The 27,289-nt window shown below is 41.4% G+C and overlaps 2 protein-coding genes across 3 annotated transcripts in view; both read left to right on the top strand.

Moving 5' to 3' along the window:
• The first annotated feature begins 11,888 nt into the window (after window positions 1-11,888).
• Window positions 11,889-16,763, top strand: nars2 (asparaginyl-tRNA synthetase 2, mitochondrial). Its single transcript, XM_035154993.2, has 14 exons — window positions 11,889-12,211; window positions 13,373-13,482; window positions 13,568-13,688; window positions 13,778-13,918; window positions 14,007-14,087; window positions 14,166-14,260; window positions 14,740-14,872; window positions 15,033-15,131; window positions 15,271-15,308; window positions 15,405-15,471; window positions 15,574-15,711; window positions 15,833-15,930; window positions 16,243-16,269; window positions 16,365-16,763. Exons 1-14 carry the CDS (start codon window positions 12,059-12,061, stop codon window positions 16,507-16,509), a joined length of 1,446 nt encoding a protein of 481 aa, XP_035010884.1. The 5' UTR covers window positions 11,889-12,058; the 3' UTR covers window positions 16,510-16,763.
• Window positions 16,764-17,558: 795 nt separating this feature from the next.
• The window catches only part of gab2 (GRB2-associated binding protein 2), a 35,644-nt gene continuing 25,913 nt past the window's right edge, over window positions 17,559-27,289 (top strand). Inside the window, exon 1 of one of the 2 annotated variants that reach the window (XM_035154992.2) lies at window positions 17,559-18,154. In XM_035154992.2, the coding sequence (XP_035010883.1) occupies window positions 18,083-18,154 (72 nt within the window). In that variant the 5' untranslated portion in view covers window positions 17,559-18,082. The remainder of the gene's footprint in view (window positions 18,155-27,289) is intronic. The other variant, XM_035154991.2, reaches the window with a different exon arrangement.

The following is a 27,289-nucleotide window of genomic DNA, read 5'->3' as shown; positions in this document are numbered from 1 at the left end:
TGGATGAGAGCCGGACTCCAGCGGGGGTCTCGCTGGTCTTGGTGGACTCACTGGAGGCAGAAGCCACAGCTGCAGCTGCCATCTCCCATCACATTTCCCCTGACAGGTGTGAACAAAGGACCCAGAGAAATGTCACTGCAGCATTTTGAAGTGACTCGGACGCTGTTTGCATTCAGCGACGAAGCTGCCTTTGCACATTATGCAAATCATATTGACAGCGTATCCAATGCTTTTATTAGGCTAATTATGCTTAAGGTCAAATCTGTTCATCCAATAAAAAAAAGTGTGTGGGAGCAGTGTGGTCGACCGAAGGGTTCACGGACGCTTAATGTCTTAGGACAACTTATCGTGTAGCACTTCACGACCATGACAGAATAGGTGTTATTGATTTCGGGGGCCATCTTTAAAAAGAACGACAGTGATGATGAGCAACAAAGATTTGGAAAGTAGAGTTTGAAATCATCATCTACAGAAGCAGCTCAGTCAATCATGTGGAAGTGTGTCGAGAGAGAGAGGACGTTAATCAAAGATGGGGGCAAAGTTGAGTCATAGAGGTCGGGGGTCGTCCTCAGTGGAGATTCTCTGTTGTCTGTGTTGAAACAAGGCGCATGTATATTTAATAGGCTTCAGCTGCTGCAGGTATTTAGCAGCAGGATATATTAAAGACATATAGAGCAGTGGAGAGAGTGTATTTCAAAAATGAAGGAGCTGCCTGTGATTTTAGCCCTTAAAGGTTCAGTGTGTAAGATTTAGGTGAAAGGGATCTATTGGCTGAAATTGGAAATATAAGAATCCTTCTTTTCACTAGTGTGTTTCATCTGAATTGAACGATGTGTTGTGTTTGGAAGGGGAGGGTGAAGTGAGGGGTATTCAGCTGCAATATGCAACTCCACCACTAGATGTCACTAAATTCTACACACTGAACCTTTAAGGCTGTAACTGATAATCAAGTCGTTTTCAGACCTGAACTCCGGAAAATGTTCATCGATCCAAATTTGGATCTGGACATTTTCCAGAGTCTGTGTTTCACATATGAAGAGACGTTCACAACAACAGGAAACTAAACTGGAAGCTTTTCAAATCTTCCAAGTTCACATCTTTGTCAGGGTCCTCTACATGTATTGCTAGCCTTTTTCATATTTGTATTTTTTACGTCATCAATACGCCCACTCGCTCGCCGTGAATGTTCCGGACGTTTTCCTTCTGTATCCTCACATGGACTCACTCTGTATTGCTGACAGGACGAGTTCCTGACATCTGCGTTCTCACACACAGCTCCTCCGGAAGATTTCGGCGAGTTCAGTGCACGTCTGACTGCAGCTTTAGTCACAAACTTTTGGTGAAGGGGATAAAAGTTGAGAGCGGGTTTGTGCTGCTGCTGCTGCTCCGGTGGGAGTTTTTGAATGTGTGACAGTCGGTGAAGTGCTCAGACAACAGAAAAGATTCCAGCCCAGACTGAGGGTGAAATCCCAAACTTCATAAATCTGTCACATTCCCTGTTTTTATCGCTAAAACTATTAAATCGTACAATTTACGAGATGTTCCCTTCAGACAAGTGATACAAGCAATACAAGGGGAGGAAAACGAAGATAAATATTCGTGTTTCTGAGTTTCCTAAGCTCAACAAACCTGTGAGCGGTGGAGTTAGTGTTTGTATAAATGTGGTTCTACACTCAGATTCAGGGGGAATGATGTGTCTCCTATAAAGACAACAGAAGCACAGCAGAGACTTGTATTTCCTTCCCGTCCTCTTTTCGAAATCGTGTCTTTTCAGTTTGAGACACAGAGCCTGAAGTCAGTCTGACGGAATTATTTTGGTTACAGAACCTTTGGGCCCATTATGAATACTATTATGTAGATCAGCCTCGGGGGAATTTATTTCCACGTCGCGCGTTTGGATTGTGACACGCCTGGCCTCTCATTTCATTTACCCACACAAATCAGCCTGCCAGTCCCAGCGCTTTAAAGTTCTGCAGATTCTTTATTTATTTATTCTTCGCACATTTCACAGAGAGACTTGTTTTCCTTTTTTATCACCACATTTTCTTTAAATGTAGAATTGATAAAATCACTGACCCACCTCCTCCAACACCTCTTCCTCACACTAACACACACACACAATCACACACACACACGGCACCGCAGGCAAAGCATGAAAACACAATTCTTATTGCTGTCAGGAGAAAAAAAACGTTTTTAACCTCAGGTTTTCACAGTCACTTCCTATTTGAAAGACCATTTTAGAAAAGCTTGAATTCTGCTGTTGTGTGACACACTGAATATCATTTAGATATGAAACAGGAAGACACACACACACACACACACACACACACACACACATATAAGAAAATGATTTTATCGGGTGACTCAGTTTTCCCTGATCCCTCCTGGCTTACGAGGAGTTTTCATACTCTGTCATCGTACATGTGCAAATGTTTTGTTTATTGGCAACAAACCTCAGACCAGAACATGCTCGTGCAGCAGAATTAAATTATAATTCTGCTGTTTACACTCCTCAGCTTTCACCGCTCACTGTGGCTACTGCTGCTCCACACTTGCAAATAAGAAAAACGTATTTATCCGACATGTTCCTTTTGTACAATGATGCTGATTTCTCAATTCGAGCCATGAAACAGAAAATCAGGAATAGCTCTCACTTTCTGATAAAGTGATTTCCCAGTGGAGTAAAAGCTGTTTTTATTGGGTCTTCAGAAATAATCAAATCTGCATAAAAACAAATACAAAGGAAGATGACAACTTTCACAACTAGGCTGATACCAAGTGGTCTGGTCTTTCACTTCCCCCTTAATGATGAGTATTAACAATAATACAATAATAATACAATAATACTTCCAAAAAAGGGGGAAATACACAGTGACATAAATAGATAAATCAAATATTTGGTGTTTGAAAAGTAGAATTTGAGCTGAAAACAATGTTTGCTGACTCTGACCCGTTTTTTTTTTTTTTAAATGATGAAATCTGTCTCAGAAGCAGCGACTGTGCCGACTCCCAGGTTACACTGCAGGTGTTTCTGTTGTATCCCATAAAAAAAAAAAAATCTTTATTATTTCAGCGTCTCTGTTGCTGAACAACAAAAGGAGCTTGAATGGGAATTGGCTGCATAAATAAATCTGATGCACAAATCACCTGCAGCTGGAGGAGAACATTTTACTGTTAAAAAAATAAATAAAATAAGCATTGCCATTACTTTCACCAAAAATTCACACCTCCTCTGTTCTGCGGACGTGAAAAGATGGCCCCTTAATTTTGAGGGATTGTTCAGAGAGGTCGTAATTGTTCCATAATTAATGAAACAGCATATGGGAGCAGGCTTTGTTTGCATAAATACGCTGAAAAACAGAAAATACTTTGGTTGAGTACTCACATCTTCGGTTTGATGCAGTGAGTGAGTGTAAAAAAGCCCAAATGGAAAAAGCAAGACATTACCATTCATTGTTTGGCTAATTAGAGGGCAGTTGGTGTGTCTTGATAAACTAAAGTAATTAGTCATAGATTTATAGCGGCGCTGCTGAGGCAGCAGGTTCCTGCATCTACTGAGGGGGATTATTGTCTCAGTGAGGAAGCCGGAGAAGACGAGACTTCTTTTTTAATGTGTTCCAGTAAAATATATATAATTTCAGAAAAATCTTCAGCGCCGGACACAAGGACGCAACAAGGACGGACGGACGTGTTCCACCACAGGAGAAGAACATTGTCCAACTTTTCAAACTGCCCTTGACAAACTGCCCCCGGGGGGTATCACACCCGTTACCTCAGCACCCTGACCTCTGTGATTAAAAGTACATGTCTCAGATATTCTTAGCTTCAGAGGAGTTGGTGTCAAACTGGATCGGCCGAAGTTTCCCCATTGAAATTACATTATGTGTCATGATAAGACTGTAGCGTCGGTGCATAAAGGAGGAGTTCAGGTGGTAGTTTAGCTCCGATTTTATTTGTAGTTCATGAACAATGTCTCAGCAACACGGTGACTCACACTCAGGCCCAACACACAACCTAAAAAACGAATTAGAACTGACCTGAGAACCTCGACTTCCTCCACCAATCAGCAGCGTGCACAGTGACAATGTGCTCTCCTGATTGGCTGAGAGCAGCTTGGACCGGGACACTACTATACGTCGTTTTTGTTCTTCCTAAAAAACATTTCATATCAGATCGTCCCTGCTTCAACCGGGGGGGTAAATAAAATAAATGGAAGTCGGGGAAGAACACAAGGAGGACTACTCCCACACACACACACACACACACACACACACACACACACACACACACACACACACTCACACACACTCACACACAAATAGGGCAGAGCAGCTCTCACTGCTCATTTGTACTTTGCTGTTAGTGAATTGTTCATCATTTTACTGGCATTCAGGAAGTAGGACACTGTGTCTTGCCTCTAAACAAGTGCTTGTTGAACAGGAAGAAACGGAGCAGAGAGCAGAACGTGGCCAAGAGGCCGAAATCAACCTTCATTTGGCTCCTCGCAGACAGATCTAAAGTGTAGATTATGAAATAGTTGCGTAAGGTAGATAATGTTTGATGTGAGGGTAAAAGAAAGGTCAGGAAATGGCTTCCGACAAAAGTCAGTGTCTCCTTCTTGGATGAATAAATCCATCCATCATCTGTACTGCTTATGCTTCTTAAAGGGCTGAGGCCAATCGTGGCTGACAACGGGTGAGAGGCACGGTTCAGCCTGGACGGGTCGCCAGATCAACACAGAGACAAACCACCTTTCACACCGCTGCACCCCCGCGCCACACCTCTTTTCACTTAGGCTGCAAAGTAAAAAGCAAAAAATTGTGAACGGTGCTCTCACGTGTGAAATGGGAAGAGAACTGGGGGATAAAACAGCAACAGAGGTCCGGGTGAGACTCAACCTCCGTGTGAAGGTGAACGTACCAACAGGTGAGCCCGTGAAACTTAGCATCATGTTTGATTCAACTTATTTTTATGTTTTTAAGTTTTATTTGTTGCCCAAAATGTGCTGGAAAAAAACCAAAGTTGTAAGTTTCGACCTGAATGGAGGCCAGGTCAAAGTTATCTAAACGGGGTCTACTGATCATTTCTGCAGGGGTTTGTGTCCACATGCTCTCATCTCTCTTTGAGGAAAAGCTGACGACCAATGACAGTGAGTGTTTTTGAGTCGAAATTCTGGCTCTGCAGTGGTTAGACATTTACATTTTCATGTGGCAAAGAAAACTGTTCATGGTGAGAGATGTGGAAAATCTCTGGAACCTGCTAAAAGTGTCAGCACTCAAGATATTAAGTTTGTGTCATGTTTAAGATATAACAAAAGATAATAAGTTGGTACAACTACTGATTTTCTTCACTCGATTGAGTTGAGTTGGCCTCAAAATCCATATCAAAATTTCTGTTCGCTATTTTACTTAGAGAGAAGCAGCTGTACTCGTATAAAATGGATTTGCACAAATGCATAAGCTCTCTGGGGGAGATTAGAAAGACCTGCCTGAACTATTCCTCAAAATTAAGACTTTGGGTGCAGATGAGGTGAAGTCGCAGCAGGTTGCAGCGACGTTAGGGAGCTAAAAATGTCCAAAGGAGTTGTTCTACCTTCGGGTGGAGCTATAGATCATAAAAAAAACCCCCACAGCAGGCGTTTCCCTTTCAAAACCTCCCTGGAAATATACGACATGTTTTCTCAAAGTCGTCTCAGTCGTAGACCCAGACTGACAAAATACTGTTTCCAAGGCTTTGAGGTGTTTTCAATACAGTGAGCTCCATTCTAATATTTCACACTATGACAACATGCAGTCATACAAATAACAAATATAACAAATGCTGCATGTTTCTCACAGACACATTCTTCATACTGTACGTGAAAATGGTGTGAAAATGAATTCCACTTGTATCTGGGCCGACCTAGATAGAAACTAAAATCCCTGCATCACAGTTGAGATTAACATTTAGGATGATTTGTGCAAATGATCCTGTAAATGAGGACGAGGGAGACACGCGTCCTTATTGGAAGTCAAATGAAAGAACCTGCGGGCGGAGAATCGGGGCCTCTCTGTTTCCTCGCTGCCCGTAAAGTGTTGATGAGAATGAATTGTTTAATTTGAGCGTGACCAATGTGTGCGGATGAGAATAACACAGTGTGATGAGGTTGGGTGTTTGGATATTACCTCTCCGCTCCTCTGTTCTCAGCCTCCTCAGGAGAGTCGTGTCTTTGACGACACGTTCAGCGAGAGAACAGAGGAAAAAGTTCAGGTGTTAAACTGTTGAGACATTTTTTAAAGGTTGAAGTTGTAATATTCTTACCACTCCTCACGACACGACCGGCGCACAGTGGTGGGACCTAACAAAGTACATTTACTCTGTTGCTGCACTTAAGTACAGTTTTTATGTTTCTGTACTCGGAGTAATTTATAATTATTATATTAAACAAAATATAGAGTAGACACAGTTGATGATGTAGCATCGTGAATAGACTACACTTGGCAAAGTGTAGTAGTACTTTCACTTTTAATACTTTAAATATATCCAAAAGCAAGAACTTGCTTTTACTCAGGTAGAAAGGTTAATGTGGTATTTTTACTTTAATATATTTCAATCTATTCTGTTCTTACAGATAGATAGATGATAGATGGATACTGTACATAGATAGACAGATGAAGAGATTGATTGATGGATGGATGGATGGATAGATAGATAGATAGATAGATAGATAGATAGATAGATAGATAGATAGAAAGATAGATAGATAGATAGATAGATAGATAGATAGATAGATAGATAGATAGATAGATAGATAGATAGATAGATAGATGTACTTCTTTAGTAAAATAATTGAGTACTTCCTCCACCAAAAAACTGAAAATACCCAGAAATCTTTGAGCATTTGTCTCGTTTGAATCTTAAATTATGATAAATTCATGTTTTGCTCCAGCTCGACACATAGTAATCACCAGCCTCACTACTGCAGGATCGTTGCCTCCAAATTACACGTGCACGTCAGATCCTGATTCGATGGTTCCACTGTGAACGACTACAACAATTTCTCATAAAGAGCGTCACTGTAAGTCACAGAAAAAGAAACAGTAATTTGTCGCAGTGCAGTGTGAGAACAATGGGGCAATCAGGGATTACACCACATTGTTCCTCTTCACCCTGAGTGAATTATCTGAAGGTTCGAGTGCAAAGAGAAGATCTTATTCAGCTCCGCGGGAACTTGACAAGTTCGACTCAGAATCAGCAACAGCTTTTCTCAAAAGCATTGAAAATAGTTTCATAGAACAGAAAACTCACTTCAGGGTAATATATTTATAACCTAAATTACAGTGGAGCGGTAGAAACAGAAGAAACTTTACAGTCCGTCACAAGTCAGTTCAGCAGCGAATAAAAATGTGCTGAATAAAAGAAAAAGATAAATATGATAATTAAAGTATAGCTGCACCCGAGGGGAAAACCTCAAGGAGACTTTTCTTAAATATCTTTAATTTATTCTCGTCCGTCTAGGAGAAGAGAAGTCAAACCTGATGTCAAGCACTTTTTTTTTATTTCCCATTATAATTTCAGCTCTCTCTTCACGTGGCTTTTCACCAGACGCTCTGCAAACGTCCCTGCATGAATTAGGAATGTGGCCAATCATTTCTTGTCATTATTAGTAAATGAGTTTTAAAATAGATGAATGAATCGAGCTCTAAAATGATTTAAGAATGTGAAACATTAATGCTCTTTTCTTGTCTCACCAGCAAAACCCAAATATAACCCAACACTCAGTTTAGTATGCGATTAAAGAAATAGCCAATTGGATGAACTGCTATTAAATTGTGGGCAGGATTTACATCCAATAAATACATGTAGCACCAACTCAAACTAAGTACATCTATATAATATGATTTAATAGTGTTTGTCTAACTCTGAATAAGTTCATTCATGCAATATAATGTTGTTATAATGAGTTACATTGAAACTGAACTAAAATAATTAAATCTAACAAGTTAAATCCATGTTTCTACAACTCAAACTCATGGAATTGATTGGAAATTAAATTAGGATACCAGGATACAGGACAATTTACACAATTATAAAATGTTAGAACCAGGAAAACAAAGTGCAAATCATCAGGATTTTACTTTCTTCAACATGGAGAGACAATTGCCCAGAGAATAATTTCATAGATCTTCATGAAAACAATAATGGAATTGACATTTACGAGTGTTTAAGGGGAGTATTGGGTTGTTCGTCTTCAAGTTGACTCTTCAGTTGATTTCGATGGCTGAACATCATCATTTCCCGACAGTGAAAGTCCTGAGCTCTGTTGACGGACATTATTTTCTTCAACCTGCAGATTTTCTGAAGCTGATCCATTAGATATAAATCGAACCCCGGCACATTTTTCTGGTTGGAACTGGAGTGTTGTAGGTGAAGCGGTGCGCTCGCCCCCAAATCTCCCTCAGTGTAAGGATTGTTAGTTCCTTTTGATTTGTGTTTGGCCGCCTGTCACCCAAACCCATTCCCTGAAATCACATCACTATAATGGTCTAATCAGCACTTAACGAGCCATGTTACACAAAATCAATGCACCCTTCCATTCCAGAATGCAGAATATTTGGAGGAGCCGATGAAGGCTCGTGGACGGGGGCAGAAGCCGCTGTCGATAATGGCGCCGCGGTCGCCGGACAGTCAGGCCTGCTGAGAGCAAAGGATGCACTCGCCCTCTAAGTTCAGAGATCCTCCCGAGATCCAAGCTTTTACAGCAAAATCCTTTGTTTTGCTGACTAATCGCGTATTGATTTTAACTGGTTGTTAAGCCCAAATAAGGTTGTCAGGCCACTGCCAAACACCTCCTCCACCTGTAGAGACCCCGGGAACACGGAGCCATGCGTCGCCCGTTAGGAATAGCCTTTGACTTCTCTTCTTGATTTATTAGGCCGACATGTGGAGTGTAAACAGGATAACATTTCACTTCGGGGTGTTTTTCTTATAGTTTTACACAGACAGCAGAGTATGCTGCTGCAACCTTGTTCCATGCCTCGCCTTGTGGTTCGTGTGGGCTGATTTGTAGGAATATAAATAGTCTCTGCTACATGCAACAGCATCAAGCATCTCTCCCACGTGCAGGTCGTCACAGGATGTGTCAGACCTGCCAAAAAGGGAGGAAATTACAAAATTACAGTTATGGATATGAACACTGGGGGATATACCTCAACCTCGCTGTTTTCTGTTTTGTGGAAAACAGTTCTTGGATGAAACATGAATTCGATGTTTGCTCTGGACTCTCTGCAGACGGTGAAATGCAGCACGTCCTTAGAACTGCAGACAGAACATAACAATCCCAACTTGGTTCCATTCGAGCAAATTAATAATGTACAGGAGGCAACTCAGGGGTAAATGAATAAATCTGCAGCTGGTGGAGCTGAGGAAGGTGAATGGAAAGTGTCATGGAGCTACAGCACTACCCTGTGGAGGAGTTGGATATTGCACATGGTGACAGTGGACAGAGCAGGTTTTACATAGGTTTTCAAAGCAGAGGGTCCAGTTCTCTTCAATTCTTTCCTCCCTTCACTGGCTGCCAGTAGGATTTTAAGATTCTCTAAATAACAGCACAGTTTCTAACTCCCTGTGCTCCAAGTGATAATCTGAGATCTTGCAACCAACATTTGCTACGAGTTCCTTTAAGTCAAGGGTGGAAACTATGGCTGGAATTCCTTGTTTGAGGAGTTTAGATTTGCCATTTTACCTTTTTATCCCTGACTTTTGAGGCCTGTTCTGGACTTGCACTCTTCATCCTCTTTTGAATCTCTCTTAAATATACATTTTTTGTGGATATCTCACTCTCTCACTCTCTTTTTTTAACATTTCACACAGTTTTCTATTAAATCTTGTTTTCACTCTTTTCACATCTGTAACACTTTTTATTATCTGTGCTCTAAAGCTGTTTGGTCTTCAAATTGTTTTGAACTTGTTCCTATTTTTAACGTTTAACTTGTAAAGCAGCTTTAAACTGTGTTTTGAAAGGTGCTATGAAAATGAAGTTTATTATTGTTTATTATTATTATTATTATTTCCTGTCATCGATAACAACACATTTTATCAGAAAACCGTATCTTTTATGTCATCCTCCCTATTTTGATCTTGATTTGTTTTGTGTTATTTTATTTCCAAGTATTTTATAACCCTGTTTAGATAAGTGCTATTGAAATATAGTTTTATTACTATTATTACTTCCTGTTTTTCTGTATTTATTTATCTTTAGTTGTAAAATGATTGGTGGCTTCCACAGCTCTGACTGTCACCATGTCTCAACTTTGCTCCAGAGACACAGAAACATACGTGACCTCTGCAAAATTCACCCCCCATCATTTTCTGTCGCACTCTTTCTCAATGAATCAGAAAATAGAATTGTTCTGCTCCCCATTAAGATGTGACCATGTGCATAATTGCTCCATCCGTGCTGAAGATAATTAATATCATTGACCCCGCTGACTCTTCAAATGCATCATGTTGGGTTTAATGATGATGTGTCACAAGCAGCCGGAGGTGGAGACACCCGGCTCTGTGTTTTGCTGGCAGGCCCAGACCAGGGGCTCCAAAGCTGACAGGCGAGACCAGGTGAATAATTGTCTATGGAATCTTATTACATCGCTGGCATGATCTGATTTACTCCGGCAGCAAATGGTGGGAATAAACCAAGTGTCGTTGTGGGTATTGAATTAACAAGGTTTATGTGCACATGGACTCCACGCTGACGGCAGATACCTCATGCAAGATTAAAGAGGATTTCCATGTGGTTGTGATAGCTGCTCTGCTTGCTTCATTAAACTATTGAATCACTCCACATGTGTTGCCCTTTCCTTTGGCTATTTTACATTTCTGCCTGCTTGTAGGAAGCAGCCTGCTCTGTGGCCATTTGTATGAAATATTCTGCCCAGTGGACCCGAGGAGTAGATTTAGCATGCATTAGAAAATGTGTCACATTTTTCACACTGTTTTCCTTCATACCCACTGCAGATAAACGCAGTGACCGGAACATTAGAATTTCAAATTGTTTTACAAAGTGAGAGACTAATATTTTAATTTTTTACCTTCTGTATTTAATCACCAGTTTCAGATTCAGTCAAAAGGTAAAATCAGAGGTGACTAAAGTAAATTGATTTTATCAATATGAATACTGCTCTTCTGTCTCACATTTGATCTTCCCTGAATATATCCAGCCAACATTTAATATGATAAATTTGATATTTTATAGATTATTCATAAATGTAACAAAAAACCTTAAACTGCTGACCTGCATCTAAAACGGGTTTCAAGCTAATTTTAATAAAACTACCTCTCCAGATACTGAGAGTCAAAGAAACAACAACAATGCTAATAATAATATTAATAACAATACTACTACTACTACTAAGACTACTACTACTACTACTTATAATAATAATTATAATAATAATTATACAAATTTAATATGAATCCATCCATAATTAGTTTAATCCCACAGGAAAGGTTAAATGGAGCAAGAGTATTACTGAAGTGAGAAGATAACATTAACAGGAAAAGGATAAACAGCAGGGAAATAGGAATGGAAATGAATATTAAATTGATATAATATAAATATTAAACTGCCATATTTTATATGGATATAAAAATCCATATTCTTAAATCAATGTGTAATATAGTTTTAAAATTCTCCTCTCAAACTGCATTTTCAAAATTTATTTATTTATTTATGAATTAATTCATGAACTTTTTTAAAATTCGGATTTTTTCAATCAAATTAATGTTAAATATATTATTTTATTGTAAATAGAACATTTTTACACTTTCCTTGACCCGTGTGAGCTTCCATAGTTCCTGCTGTGACAAACCGAAATCTGATTGGTTCATCCCCAACCATGTGACCGGATTGGCCCAATGGCGCAGGACCCAAACAGGAAGAGAAGTGACACAACGTGAAAGTCGCTGTAAATCTTTAAAAAACACCGTTAAACACGTGTTTATCTTCTTCACGCTGTCACCGCATGTTGAGGTTTTAGTGTTTGTTAAATGTCGGGACGAGCAGCGGAGTCTCACGATGTTTCAGGCCGCAGCTAAGACACTTTCTTCGGCTTCGACCTCTTCAGTTTCTCGGGGAATCTCGTCGAGTCTTCGACATTATTGTGAAAAGACGCTGCGAGTTTCTGAAGCTCTGACAGGAGCCGAGCTGGGAGCTAATGTTAAAGTGAAGGTGACGTCTGCTGTTATTACGTGATGTTTTCTATCTGTCTGTCTGAACTGTCTGTCTAACTGTCTGTCTGTCTGTCTGTCTGTCTGTCTGTCTGTCTAACTGTCTGTCTATCTATCTATCTATTTAACTGTCTGTCTGTCTGTCTGTCTAACTGTCTGTCTATCTGTCTATCTATCTGTCTATCTATCTATCTATCTATCTGTCTGTCTGTCTAACTGTCTATCTGTCTATCTGTCTATCTGTCTATCTGTCTGTCTGTCTGTCTGTCTAACTGTCTGTCTGTCTGTCTATCTGTCTATCTAACTGTCTGTCTGTATGTCTGTCTGTCTAACTGTCTGTCTTATCTCTGTCTATCTTTCTAACTGTCTATCTTTATCTGTCTGTCTGTCTGTCTGTCTAACTGTCTATCTAGCTGTCTATCTAACTGTCTGTCTGTCTGTCTGTCTAACTGTCTATCTAACTGTCTATCTACTGTTTATCTGTCTATTTGTCTATTTGCCTATTTGTCTATATGTCTATCTATCTAACTATCTGTCTGTCTGCTATCTGTCTGTCTAACTGTCTGTCTGTCCTGTCTGTCTGTCTGTCTGTCTGTCTATCTGCCTATCTATCTGTCTATCTGTCCATCTTTCTAACTGTCTGTCTGCTGTCTGTCTAACTGTCATCTGTCCATCTTTCCATCTGTCTAACTGTCTATCTGTCTATCGGTTGATCTAACTGTCTGTCTAACTGTCTGTCTGTCTATCTAACTGTTTATCTGTCTATTTGTCTATATGTCTAACTGTCTGTCTGTCTATCTAACTGTCTGCCTGTCTATCTAACTGTCTATCTATTGCAAATCACATTAATTTAAATAGCTTCATGTCCTGTGAACCACTGACCAATGCTGACTTGTTCTATTACCAGTTTCTAACACCGGCTCAGAGTCATAAGACTTTGAAGCTATTACAAGTGTTTTTTAAAAGAAATATTAAATGTGATATTGTGACAGCAAACAAAGAGACTTTTTAAACTCAACAGCCAGGAAACACTCCCTTTGTCAGCAGTGACCAAACTATGTACATGTAACTCACATTTTATTGATTGAGAAAGAATGAGAAGAATTTGTAAAGAAGAAGATATTTCTGTATTAAGTTTTTTTTTTTAATATCTCTGTTGTAGGGGTGGGTTCGTTCTGTCAGACCCCAGAAGACAAATCTCTTTCTCCATGTGAATGATGGCAGCTCTTTGCAGTCATTGCAGGTCGTCGCAGGCTCAGAGCTGAATGATCCGTAAGCATTTGTTTCTACACACATGAAGGATGCACATATCACGTATGTCACATATCTGACTGTCTGTAATTCCCCTCATATAAAGGTCGTTGACATTTGGCAGCGCTGTTGAAGTCACAGGGATTCTTAAGAAAAGTCCACGTCAAAAACAGCCGTTTGAACTGGAGGCAGAGAGAATCCACGTGGTTGGAAAATGTAATCCACTGGTAAGGAAACTAATTTCCTCTAACAACCCACATGCAAACTCGCTTCAGCAGCATATTCAGTAACCTAATACTGTTGCTTTGTCTTTCAGGATTTCCCCTTTAAAATCAAAGACAGACACAGCCTCGAGTATATTCGTCAGTTTCCTCATCTCAGGTGTAGAACAAATGCCTTCAGCTCCCTGTTGAGAATACGAAGTGAGGCCACTGCAGCAATTCACTCATATTTCAAGGTCAGTGGGAGAGAAGAGATCGGTGGAATTAGTTATTAGCCAAATGGAGAGCATGAGAGTTTTTCTATTTCTTTATTTTTTGTTTCAGGAAAATGGCTTTGTGCAAATTCACACTCCAATCATCACCTCAAATGACTGTGAGGGGGCAGGGGAGCTCTTTCAGGTTGAGGTGAGAATTAAAGATAAAGTTTAAGTTGCTGCAAAACGCAACGGAAAAGGATTCATGATACTGTTTGAATCTTCACAGCCATCGGGCCCCGAGCACGAGGAAGGTGAGAACTACTTCTCCGTCCCGGCCTTCCTGACCGTGTCCGGTCAGCTTCACTTGGAAGTGATGTCAGGGTGAGATTAAGTATAATAAATGTATTTACTAGTGATAATCGGCACAGCTTTTATTTTATGTTCTGCCCATACACTGTTTATAAAGATGGACTAAATGTACAAAAGTGAAGCCGAGTTATTTGGATCGTCTCCTAGTGGCTGTATAGTATTGTAAAGCACCAGCTAATATCTTGGTTTTTTCGTCAAAGTACACATCAAATACATGTTTCTTAAAGATCGTTTCTATCCTTGTAGATAGTGGATCGTAAAAACAGGGTAAAACGGACTCACTATTGTATTGAGTGTATCCACACAAAGATCACTACTGAACAGACGCTGGCACCAAACGATATTTAAAGTACAAGATGGCAGCGTTCCGGGAACCAGGACATTTTTTACTTCATCCATCTTTATGTGCAGTCTTTGGTTCTTCCTCAGAGACGCATGCACACACACTGGAGTGCCTCCGTAATTATGCCTTGTCACTCTTACTCTTGCAGAGCTTTTTCTAGAGTGTACACATTTGGGCCAACGTTTCGTGCAGAGAACTCCCAGAGCAGGCGCCATCTGGCCGAGTTCTACATGGTGGAGGCGGAGGTCTCCTTCACACAGTCCTTGGAGGATCTCACCAAGGTACAGCATGTCATTGGCCTCAAATACAGTTTTGCTCTGATATGGATTAGAGTAGCACAAAGAGGTTTTTTTTTTCACACAGCTTTTGTGACTTTTGAAGCTGCCCTTGTGCACAGTTGTCCAGTAGAGCTTTAATTATTAAACTGGGTCCACTCCTTAGGTCATGGAGGACATGTTCAGGTCGGCCACGGAGCATGTGTTGGCTCGCTGTGCAGAGGATGTGGATTTGTTTCACAAGCATGTGACTCCCGGACACAGGGTGAGTGCCGGCGCTGAAGGACGCTTATTTAACTCGGGGCACATAACCCGGCTCCTCGTACCAACCAGCTCCAACATCACCTGATTTCATTATCGTCTCCACTTACATTGTTTTTCCTGTCGCATCCATGCAATCAAAGGGCACAGTAGAGGCCATGATGAAGAGGAGGTTCCCTGTGTAAGTCTCGAGTTTTCTAAACAGGCCACAGAAAAGAAATCAGAATAAAGAGAAATGCTAAAAGGACTTGAATTAATGACACCATCTCAATTTCAGGATGACCTACAGTGAGGCTATAGACATCCTGAACAGCAGCTCTCAGACATTTGTCTTCCCCACAACCGTGAGTGCTGATCCTTATATTTTCTCCTTTCGCCTCCTTCTATCTGTGTGTTTGCTACCGACGCTCTCACTCCACACTGACCTTAGCACTTCTCTTCTGCAGTGGGGATGTGACCTTCAGACGGAACACGAGAAGTACCTGGTGAAACATTGCGGCAACACTCCGGTCTTTGTCACTGATTATCCGTACGATCTTAAGCCGTTTTATGCAAGAGACAACCTGGACGGTCCCAAGCACACAGTGAGACATTGTTAAAAAATGCAGAGCGAGTCAATAATGAACCTGCTCAGTTATTTCCTTGTAATGTCGCTGCTGTTTTGCATATCTGAGGTTACAGGGAGTGTTGTGTGTGTGTGTGCAGGCGGCTGCAGTGGACCTCCTTGTGCCAGGGGTGGGGGAGCTGTGTGGGGGCTCGCTGAGAGAGGAGCGGCTGGATCTGCTGAGCGCTCGGCTGGAAGCGTAAGAACGCATTTATCAGCCCGTGCTATTATATATTTGGAATACGGTTTGTGCTTAGGTGCCTTAAATTAATTCAGATCAAGCATAACCCTCAGAGTGGCATTCTGGGCAAGCTACTGCATTGTAGTGTATTTAAATGTTGCAGTGGCTGGTTAAAGTAAAAATGGTTTCTACACAACCATCCAACAACACAGTGTTAAACAACACACACACATAGACACAACAATCTTTTCTCCAGGTGGAGAATCTTTTGTCAGAAAGCATGTTTTTATCAATATTTGATCATATTTCCAACTTCTTCTTCTTTTCCAGGGTTGGTTTAGAAGAAACCTACAGCTGGTAAAAAACTTGTACTAATATTGACATGAACAGAATTTTAAAAGCATCATCCCAACAGACCAGCAGAGTTCTAATGATATTTTATTTATTTGCAGGTATCTGGATTTGAGGCGTTTCGGCTCGGTTCCTCACGGCGGCTTCGGGCTCGGGTTTGATCGATTTTTACAAAGTATCCTCGGTGTCGACAACATAAAAGACGTGATTCCTTTCCCTAGATTTTCCCATTCCTGTCCTCTATAAAACTATAAAACTACTGTTCCAGCCTAGTAAATACTTTAAGTGTGTAAAGTCTGTTATTGTGGTAAACGTTGAATAAATATGATGTTTAGCATTGTTCATATTTTACGTTATTTGTGTTATGTGCACCTGTTGTATGAAATGAGTGATATCGTATTTGAAATTGGGCTGAAAAAATCTAAAAGTAATGATTTTTTTTTCAAATTGAAGTGTCGAATTGTGTTAATATAACTTATTATAAAGATGTTTTTTTTAAAGTTGGTCCAACATTTGTTCTCTTTTCACAAGACTTTAACATAATCTAATGCAATTTAAAGCTCTTCTGTTTATGACTTGAATCAAACAATCTCTGATAACGAATACAGTTTATCTACTGATGTTTTCATGTCTTTTTCAAGAGTTTAGTCACATCAAGATGGTTTCAAGATGAAAACGTGCAGATCAGTCGATCTCTATTAATTATTATGATGAAAGTCAAATTATTCATGTTTAAAGACTGATTTTTGCTCCTTAGTGAAGGTTCTGGTTTTAAACTCTTCTTCATGAGCAGAAAATGGCAAAACATTTTACAAATCTGAGGAATGACATTAAACTTGATTATTACACCTCAACATCATGCTCGTACAATGGATAAGCAATCGATTGATTCATGTATATTGAACTTTTGTCATATTGCTTTTGATGAAAGCCATATTGTTATCGTTCTATCACAAAGCCCTAAATTCTTTTACCTTTTCAACTTCCATATTTTATATAGTTTTCAGAGCAACTGTCAGGTCCTTTCCACCAGATGGTGCTTTCCCCCCCCTTGTGCCTACAGTTGAAAACACATGACCCCTTTACTCAGTCCAGCTGTTGACTATTGATTTAATACTAATTTACAAACAACAGGAGGAGAAAAAAAATGAATAAATACCGTCTGTTAATTATGGTTGATGTAATTGATTGTAGGATTTGGCACAAGCCTCCAGCACGTGTTGGATTTAATCATTCGAAATCTGATCGGTGTCAGTGTTTGGAAAAAATGAGACAGAATCACGTCAACAGCAGTTCTGTGTCGATGCGGACGAACAGCAGCCTCAGAATCCACCGACCCCCCCCCCTTTATTCAAACTCTCGGAGCTACTTGTCTGTGACGCGCACTTCTCCATCCTGTTCATCCAAGCGGCCCATCCCTCTTTCTTTGCACCGTGGGCGTGGTGTGAGTTGGGAAAACAAACTGCAGACACCCTGTGATACTTCCTCACCCTGCATCAGTTGAGTTGGCCCGCGGCTCCTCGTCAGCTGGCCGTGCGTAATTCTCCAAGCGTCTCCTGGCGGGGGCTTTTACGCGCGGTACCACCAGGAGCGTCCCCGGGTTTCTACATCTCCCACCGGCACCACGCGATTGTTTCCTTTCTCTTTTTTTCATCTGTGAGTGTGAAATCAAATGGGGGGAGCAGGCTGCACCAGAGGGAGCCGGACGCCGACAGCAGCAGCACTTTGAACGGGCTCGAACCTCCGGGAGGAGCCGACATGTACTGAGTGACGCACGGCGGTTTGCAGCGCAAGAGGAAACGGCAGATTGTGAGAAAACATGAGCGGCGGGGAGATCATCTTCCAGGGCTGGCTGAGGAAGTCACCGCCGGAGAAAAAGCTGCGGAGATATGTGAGTGAATGTGCACTTTCGCTTTGTTTGTTTACGAGTGTGTGTGTGGTGCGAGAGGGCTGGAGGTGTGACCCGGTCTGTCTGAGGGTGTCATGATGTTCAAAGTCCAGATGTGGCAGGTGCATCCCACTCACATCTGGACCTCCGCTCTTTTTTAAAGGAGGAAACTTCACATTTTGCTCCATCACCAAATAACAGCCTGGATCCTGATACTATAGATTGTTTTTAAATAAAAAAAAAATGCAGTTTGCCACATTTCACCCACTTGTAGGGGGTCCTATGTTCCCCAGGTCCTCCTCCAACATGGAGGTAAGCCTGTGTAATACCCAGCAGCTGCCTATCATTTTGCTCTCAGACACACTCAAACTGCCATTTTTTGCTTTATCCGATCAACATGAGGTAACGTCTAATCAAAGCACTGCTCGGTGTGACCAGTTTGCCAACGTCCCAAACAATAGTGATAACTGCAGCAGCACTTGAGTGCCTTGGATAAAGCTCCACACACACATTTAAGCCAAAGCTGCTCCTCTCCCCGGGTGCCGGGCAGCCTGCAAATCAGATAATAGGATTTATGGAGGCAGATACAACCATGAGACAATCTCCTGTAAATACAGCTGTCCACTGTTTATGCGTGGTGTTGCATTACCAGACCTCTCCATGTTCCTACTAGCTCACTTTGCCATGATGTCACCTCTTGTGTGTTTCATCTGGAAATCCATCCTTGAATGTCTTCAACACACACACACACACACACCTCGCCTCACTCTCTCCACCCCCACCCCCCACCCCTGCTTTTGTCCTGTCATTTCCTCATTGTCTTCCACTTAAAGCTGGTTAATGTTTACATAGAGAGACCACCGTGGTCAGTATGGAACAGCAGCTGCAGCGGTGCAGGGGGGAAAAACTTGCTTTTGTTCATAGCACTACTGTATAAACAACAGGAGAGAGAGAGAGACACCATCTGACCGGGCATAATGGAGCTATAACATAATGGCCTTCCTCAGGCAAGAGAGCAGGGAGCAGCCTCCCAGCTCTTCTCAACCTGCTTCTCACCCTGAGCAATAACCTATAAACAACCACACACACACACACACACACACACACACACTCATGAAAACAGTGTCATGAGATGGAGTGTCCAGAACAGGCCGACTTGTGAATGCGATAATCGGTCCATCTGAAATTCCTTCCACTTAAAGTCAGGCTGTCGGACAATCGGGGCCATTTACTCGGCAGATTTGCTGTCATCTGACATAGTTGACGTCCTGATGCAGACGGATATTTTCAGATACTATACTCTCACATACCCGCAGACATTCCAGCCCGAAGGTGTACCGTGTTCCTCAATAAACACGGCTGCGAGTTTTGATCGGTCATTACGTTGGAATGAGCTGACGAGGGTGGAAGGTGCACATGGTTGTGGAGCCGCAACAACAGTCCTTGGCTGTTTCAGGAGATTATTTGCAACAATGAAAAGCTGTTTTTTTAATCCTTAACAACACATTCTCAATAGTCAATATTCCACCGCCTCCTAACATGAAGTCTTTCCCGAGCCAGTTAATCAGTAGTTGTATCGTTATACTCCTTCCACGGTGGGTTGTCTGAACATGTGGCACGTTGCTGCTCGGGTTGAACGTGTAGTGGAACCCGGGGTTAGGAGAGAGTGAAAACTGGTACTACCACCGCAGCCCTGCCATGCAAATCATATGCAAAGTCAGGGAGGACAAACACATGTGACAGTTGAAGCTGGGACGCAGCAGCTGGTGACGACAGGAGACGACATGTTCACGCTCTATAGTAACAAGCACCACTAGTCCCGGTTACATGTTTTCTGTTTACAAATGCGATTAACTTGAGTGACTCACTTTTTCTGCATCAGCTCAACCACATGATGAACATAAACTTTCTGTGCCTCCCCCCCCCCCTTCTCCCCTTCCCTCCCTCCCTCCCTCCCACCCACCCACTCACTCAGCCAACCCCTGAACATGTGATAGCACCACTATGTGTGTAGCCTCGCTGCAGCTCCCCGAGGAAAACAGTCGCGCAGCTAAAGTGAATCACTCGGCTGGAGTTTGGTTCTTTTCCTCGCGGGGGCTGATCGAGGCTCCAGAGGTGGGCCTGTGTTGTAAGAGTAGGTGGGAGGGGTCTAGCGTGGCTGCTGTTTTTTTTGAACAATGTCCAGAATAAGCAGAGGGAACATGAAAACAACTGACTAATCCAGCACTCACCCAGAGCCTCTTGTGCAGATCTGTTAAAGTTGTTTTACTCATCACTCATCATCCATCAGGGGTCAGAACACATGCCTCCTCCTGTCTGCTGCATCTACTACAGCCTGATCAATTGGCCAATATTGTTTTTATCACACATCGTGAAGGTTGTTGGTCCATTTAATGTGGAGATGAGAAGTTTTACTGTGTTTTATTACCCACCGACAAGGAGGTCGTGTTTTTGTCTGTATGTGAAACTTGGTGGAAGGATGCATGGGGGTCGGGAGATTCACTTTTGTTGGGGATCAAAATCAGGGAGCAGAGGGCGTTTGTTTCAACATTTCTGTTGATTTCCCAGAGAATAATTTACGGATCTTGTTGAAAGACAAATCAGGCATGTTTAGAAGGCTGATATCTATGAGTGTTTGCACTTTGCTGCAGATCCAGAGAGAAAACACAGATTTAAATGTGGTGTCATGGGGTTGTTGGGCCCTTGGCGGAGCTGTGTGCCATCTGAGTGCCATTCTAGTTGTTTCTGTTCACCTGTTCAAGGGCAGGAGATGACATGGAAATTAGAAATTTGGTGCAAAGTGTTTGACACTTGAGTTTTAAAGGTTCAGTGTGTAGAATGTAGTGACATCTAGTGGTGAAGTTGCATGTTGCGGCTGAACACCCCTCGCCTCACCCTCCCCTTCCAAACATGACAGAGAACCTGTGGCAGCCTTCATTTCGTCATAAAAACTCAAAAGGTTTTAGTTTGTCCAGTTTGGGCTACTGTAAAAAAACATGGCGGCGACATAGAGAGGACCCGCTCCCGATGTAAATATAAAGTATTTAAATATAAAGGGCTCATTCTAGGGTTAAAGAAAACAACAATATGTTCAATTTAGATGAAACACACTAATGAAAACATCACTAGGATTATTTTATCTTCAATTTCTCCCAATAGATCCTTTTAACACACAAAGGAACTAGAACTTAAAGTTAAGTTGTAACCTATAAGGAAACCTGGGTGAGGAAACTGTGCCAGTTACACCTCTGTGTGGCTTCCAGTGTTGATAAATGCTTAATTATAAGTCTTCTGCGTGAGTCATGCACGTATGAACGCACGTCATGAATCATACATGCGACGTGTCACACTGTAAACAATTGAATGGCTTTACTTCAGATCGGGATCAGGCTACTGTTGGCTTGTAACCCTCCCATTTGTCCGACGTTGTATCTGACATAACAAACGTGTCTGTTCACATACAGTAGAGCTTTGCCACATTCCAGACAGATCATATCGGCAAGGTGATAGCTGCTTTGCCATCTCGCCCCTGCGAGTGGAGGAGAGGAGTTTTTTAAAGCAGGCATAGCAGCAGCCGCCTGTGTCCCACTGTCAGCTGCCGGGTCCGCTGTTGTTTTGCAGAGGGGCTTTGGGAAGTCCTTGCCCTCGGAGGTCAACTGAGAACGCCTCCCAGTTCCTGCTTTGACAGACACCCGGCGCTCAGACACTCATTTTCCTTGTTCCACTTTATCAGTGGAGCCTCATAGCGGCCTTTTCCCCAGTAGCTACAAAACGGGGGGGGGGTGTTTATGTGACGGCAGTATCAACGTCAGATTAGTTTACTATCGTTAGACGTGTGCACTCAAAGGGAATCTTGTGATCGACATGAGGCTGCAGCCTGCGATGATCGTCACTGTTGATTAACTCTTAACTTCACTCTGATTTAATGGATTCTTCTTTACAGTAAATGTGTCAGAAAATAATATATTAAAAAATATCCTGTTTTTACCTTAAAGATTCATTTCTGTAAATCCAAATTCTAAAATGTGTGATAAATGTACCCAGACCAACTTCTCAGTTTTCTTGTCAGAGCAGCACCAACGGTCTTTTTGACGTTGATAACACGCTAAAGCGTAAAAGTCACAGTTGTTTGTCACACGATCAGTCTTCCGTCCGTCCTCTCACGTTCACTGGGAACGTCCCATGGTGGCCTCGTCTGAACCTTTGTCACAATATCCTGTCCTTTGCCATGAACTCTGCCTTCGCCGGTGTGTTTTCTGTCCACAACTTAATTATTGCACCAATAGCAGATGCCAGACTTCCTCTGGATGGTACCTACAGGAAGTGTGGTGACTGAGTTCCCCTGACAGGGAAAGGAATTAAATTGGTCTGTGAGTATATAAATGTTTTTCCATCTATCAAGACTCTATCAGCTGAGCTTAAAATAGTGTTGTTCACAAGGAAATTAGATCCCATTGATTTTTCTTTTGGTTTTATGCCTCCGCGCCGTGCAGGGACAGCCGCTGCCTGAGGCATCATGTTTTCGGGTTGTCTGTCTGGGCGTCTGCACATCTGTACGTCCATCCGTCCCATTCTCCATGTCTCTAGAACACCTTGACGGAATATCTTCAAAATATCAAACGTTCACCTTGAGTTCGAGGAGGAACTGATCAGAGTTTGGTGGTCAAACCTGACGTCTGTCCCATTCTCATTAACATGAATACATCAAGAACACCTTGAGGGAATTTCATCACAACAGGCAACGACAACCAGTTGTGAAGGAGGGAAGAGTGAAGGATGAACTTGTTTGTGGTCAACAGGATAAAATCAAGTGATGACATCTTTCAGTCTAAAAGGTCAAAGTCAACGTCACTGTGACGTCACACTGTTATTTTCTGACTAATAAAACCAGAACTGAAGGATGAGTATTCTTCATGTTTGGTCAGATTCTGAAAAGGTTAAACTTCTCATGGGTTTCCACCTTGAAAATGTTCCATCAGAAGAACATGTGAGTTCAGCTGCCGTGTCTCAGTCTGTAGCTTCTTTGTTGAAACATCCATATTTGAAGAATTGTTTGTTATCATATCTACAACTGTGTTTTATCAGAATCACCGCTATTGACCGAGTTGATGAACACATACTGATACAGATACGGGGGCTGATACCAATATTAGAATAAAACATTTCCAATACAGATATATCGGTTGATATATAGGGGCTTGTTATTTAAACTGTATTATAAATATCTATAAATAATAAGAGAACACAATTACAACAAAATATATAGAACTTAAAGTAAGAAAATAAACAAAAATCTTTTTACGTAAAATACAAACATAAATGTTCATCTTTTCTACATTGATTATTCCGTAGAATAAAGGTCTTCATAGTTTTCAACACTGATACTGATATGTCTTTAAAAGGCTCATAGCAGCTCATAGTACTTCAAATATATATATATAAGATTAATAGGATCATAAAATACATAAGTAGATAAAGATTATACTACGTAAAATTAAATTTTTCTGCTGATCCAAGTAGATGTCAGTTAAGGAAAAACTATATTGTACTCAGAGATAATCAAAGAGAATCTACACGCTGTGGATTGTTGTTAGTTTGTCTATAACAGCAAAATAAAATGGCCACTGATCACAGATGCAGTATTGTCTGGTCGTGTTTTCTGTTTTGTCCATGAAGGAAATATAGTTTCTGCAGTGCTGATTATATCCAAACATGGAATCACGTACAGGAATCATCCAACTTGTCATATGACTGTCGCTGGATCGTACCTCTGACGCAAATGGGCTCTGTCATGGTGACGTGTGTCAGTGGAAAAGCCTTTTAGGCTTGGCAGCAATTATAAAGACATGTAACAAGTAAAAGCAAAAAAAAAAACTTAAATGTCAGTTGTGACATCTGAGGAATTAGGGGATGTACCTGCTTTTGATCCTGTGTGTGGCAACCCGAGAAGGTTCACCGACAACTATCACATTTTCTTTTATGGCATTTATTTGCCCAGGGATGGTTGACTGAGCTCACTCGCTCCTTTTGACCGACACCCTTCGTTACGCGGAAAACACCTGAGCACCGCTGTTTGACCACGATCAGCTCGGACGCAGCGAGACGGGGAGAGACTCTGTCTCTCTCTCTCTCTCTCTCTCTCTCTCTCTCTCTCTCTCTCTCTCTCTCCCTCCCTCCCTCCTTCCAGGTCATTTCAACTCAAAATGACCACTAAAGGATTTGAATTGTCCACTATTGTTTTCTAATAAAAATTCAGATAAACATACTTTAATCAAGTGAATGAAACACTGCAGATTACAACACAAGACAAAAATGTAGGTTGTAATAACCGTAACACGACAGGAAGAATTTGTTATTGCCTCAGTACAGTTTATTTGTAGGTCATGATATTTATACATGTCCTCAGAGGTAGTAGCTTACACTCAAGTTTAATTTGTCAATGGAAAGTGTTGGTCGGGAAGAACAAATCTAAAACAAATGTGAAATCCAGAGGTATTGCACATAGGATGTAACATTGATGTTCATGCAAGTAAACAAACAGTACAAGCAGATCTGCAGAGAATATTTAAATTGAATTATGAATTAATTAATGATCATTTCCTTCCTCCCTTCCTTCCTGGAACATGTGATTTTTTTTCTTCTTTTACTTACATGAACATAAAAATACATTTCTGTGTCATATACAGTGTTCTACATTTTAGTGGAAGTTGACTTTAACTGTAACACTGATAACTGTAAATAAGATGAGATTAGCCTGTTGTGATGTGTCGTGTTTCCACTTCTTGTAAAACACTTGACACTACTTACTGATAGTTTGTCGGAGTTGGAAATGTGAAGCGTTGAGTTGGAAACATGTAGTTAAACTGAAAAACAGTGACAGTCACGCTCAGGTTATTGCAGTAATTCATCATTTGAGGCGGAGAGAAAAAAAACAAATCTTTTATTCATGATATCTTCAAACCACCTTACAAGTGGGCATGAAGCTGATAAAAGAGAATCACATCTCAAAAACACCACAAACAATCCTACACGTCTCACCAGTGCTTAGTATAGAAACAAAGAAGGAAACAGGAAGTAGGTAATCTGCACTGTGTTGTACAAATAAATATATCTGATGTTTTATAGAAATATACATCGATTATTTCCCCAGAAACTAAAGAAAATATTAAAAAAAAATATCGCAATGTTAAGGAAAGTGGTTAAAAAAAAAAGGCCTCTGCACTAAAATAGAAAGAGTTTGATGCAATTTGTTTCTGAGTAATTTGCTGACAACTAAACATGCATGGGAAAAACCATAACTTCCTTTAAGTGGTAATTAGAATTTGTTTTGTTTCTACTTCGCATCAACACCGCTTCGTTTGGCGCATTTGTCTTCTTCTGAAGATCCAGACAGGAGATGAGTCATTGCTCTTCAGATGAAGGAACTGAGATTTCCTACAACTGAAACTCAGATGAGAATAAACTCTGAGTAATGTACAAATATAGACGGAACACGGTGAGACGATGTCAACCGAGATCAGCAGAGACACTGGTGTCCCTGACTGAAGTGTCTGGAGTCTCCAGGTGACTCTTCAGATGCCAGTGGTGGAGTTTCACAATCCCAGAAAATAGTGGAGGCACAATAACGGACATTTTATAATCTGGATGTTAGAATCAGATTTTCAGAATTTCTCCAATAATCCGTATGATGCAATGGGGAACGTTGGTTTTACCAAAGGAATTCTATTTACACCACAGGGTTCGTAAAGGAGAACTTGAATTGAGCGGATTCTTCATCACGACTGAAACAGTTATGGAAATAGAGGCCAGGCCGATTTTGCATATTCAGAGATGTGCAAAAGGCAAAGTGAGGCAAAGGTGGAGTTTTACATTCAAGCCAGTTTAAGACCTTGAAGGGATTTTCCGTGATGGGAATTTTTTTTTTTTGTAACAAACTCAACAACTCCTGGTGCTAAACGTAGCGTCGGACAATAATAAACAACAAAGAAACGAAAAACTAAAACTATATCAAGGTAAAACAAAATCATATCAGTCAATATCAATAATATCACAATAAACGTCACACTATTATTGCTTTAACGTTTAGAATATGAAATGTTAGTTAGTTAAACTTTGATGAATTCAGAAATCTGAGCATTTAGACGTTACCTGACAAAACCTGCTGTATGTAGCATGATATGTTTTAAATGCATTTGCCTTAGATGTGAGATTCCAGATGCAGCATCGGCATCAGACTGTAATGGTGCACACAGCTGAGTGAGGAGAGATACCTCCAGTCCTCCATAGCTGCTGTGACATTAGAGCTGGAGTGAAGGTGCAACAAATTACGGTGCTCAGGTCAGCTTCTCCCCTTGAATGTAAATGTCCCCCCCCCCCTTGTTTTATCTGCCCTTGTGCATCTGAATCCACCTTGGGCGGAACCGGAGAGACCAGGAGGAGCTTCGTGCTCGGCGTACGCTCGGCACCCCAGATGTGTACGAGCAGCAGCAGATGGCAGAGGCAGGGGAAGTGACACAAAGAGTTCTGATTAAATATAATGCTCCCCATTAGTCACAGTGTCAGGGCGGGCTCACTCTAAAGACGCTCAGCCTTCTGCTGATACCGGGGACGTGGCAAGAGATTACTCACGTTCCTCATGATGGAAGTGTTCGCCTGCAAATTGAGGCTGATTCTATTCACTGAGAGCTTTTGAGGGCTTGTGTTTGCAGGATATGTGGCGGATTTTTGCAGATCGTAGAGAGCGAAACGAGGACTGGAGGCTCCAAATGCAGCTTTTCATCAGCGGCGCACCTGTAGGATGGACCGTTTTCCATCACGCTCACGTTGTGGCATTGTGTGCACGGAATCATATTCGCTGTAATGTCATTGAAGCTGAATCCCATCAGGCTCGGTTGTAAATGGGTTTCAGAGCTGACGTCTTTGTGAAAGTGGCCGTTGGAGAGGACCCTGTGTGTCTCTGTGCTCTGTGGCTAATCTCCCACCTTCTTCTATTAACACACTAGAATGTACAGGCCTGTTTTTTGGTCTTATCTGCATGCGTTATGTCTTGCAGCTGCCCGGGCCTTCAAGGTCAGTGTTTTGACTTTTGGGGAAACACGAGCGGTTTGATTTAAATTGCCGCGATGCTCTAATGCATCC

The sequence above is a fragment of the Hippoglossus stenolepis genome, chromosome 4 (assembly GCF_022539355.2).
Source record: "Hippoglossus stenolepis isolate QCI-W04-F060 chromosome 4, HSTE1.2, whole genome shotgun sequence".
Taxonomy (NCBI): domain Eukaryota; kingdom Metazoa; phylum Chordata; class Actinopteri; order Pleuronectiformes; family Pleuronectidae; genus Hippoglossus; species Hippoglossus stenolepis.
Note: the sequence above shows the minus strand (reverse complement) of the source record. Positions and strands in the feature narration are given on the sequence as shown.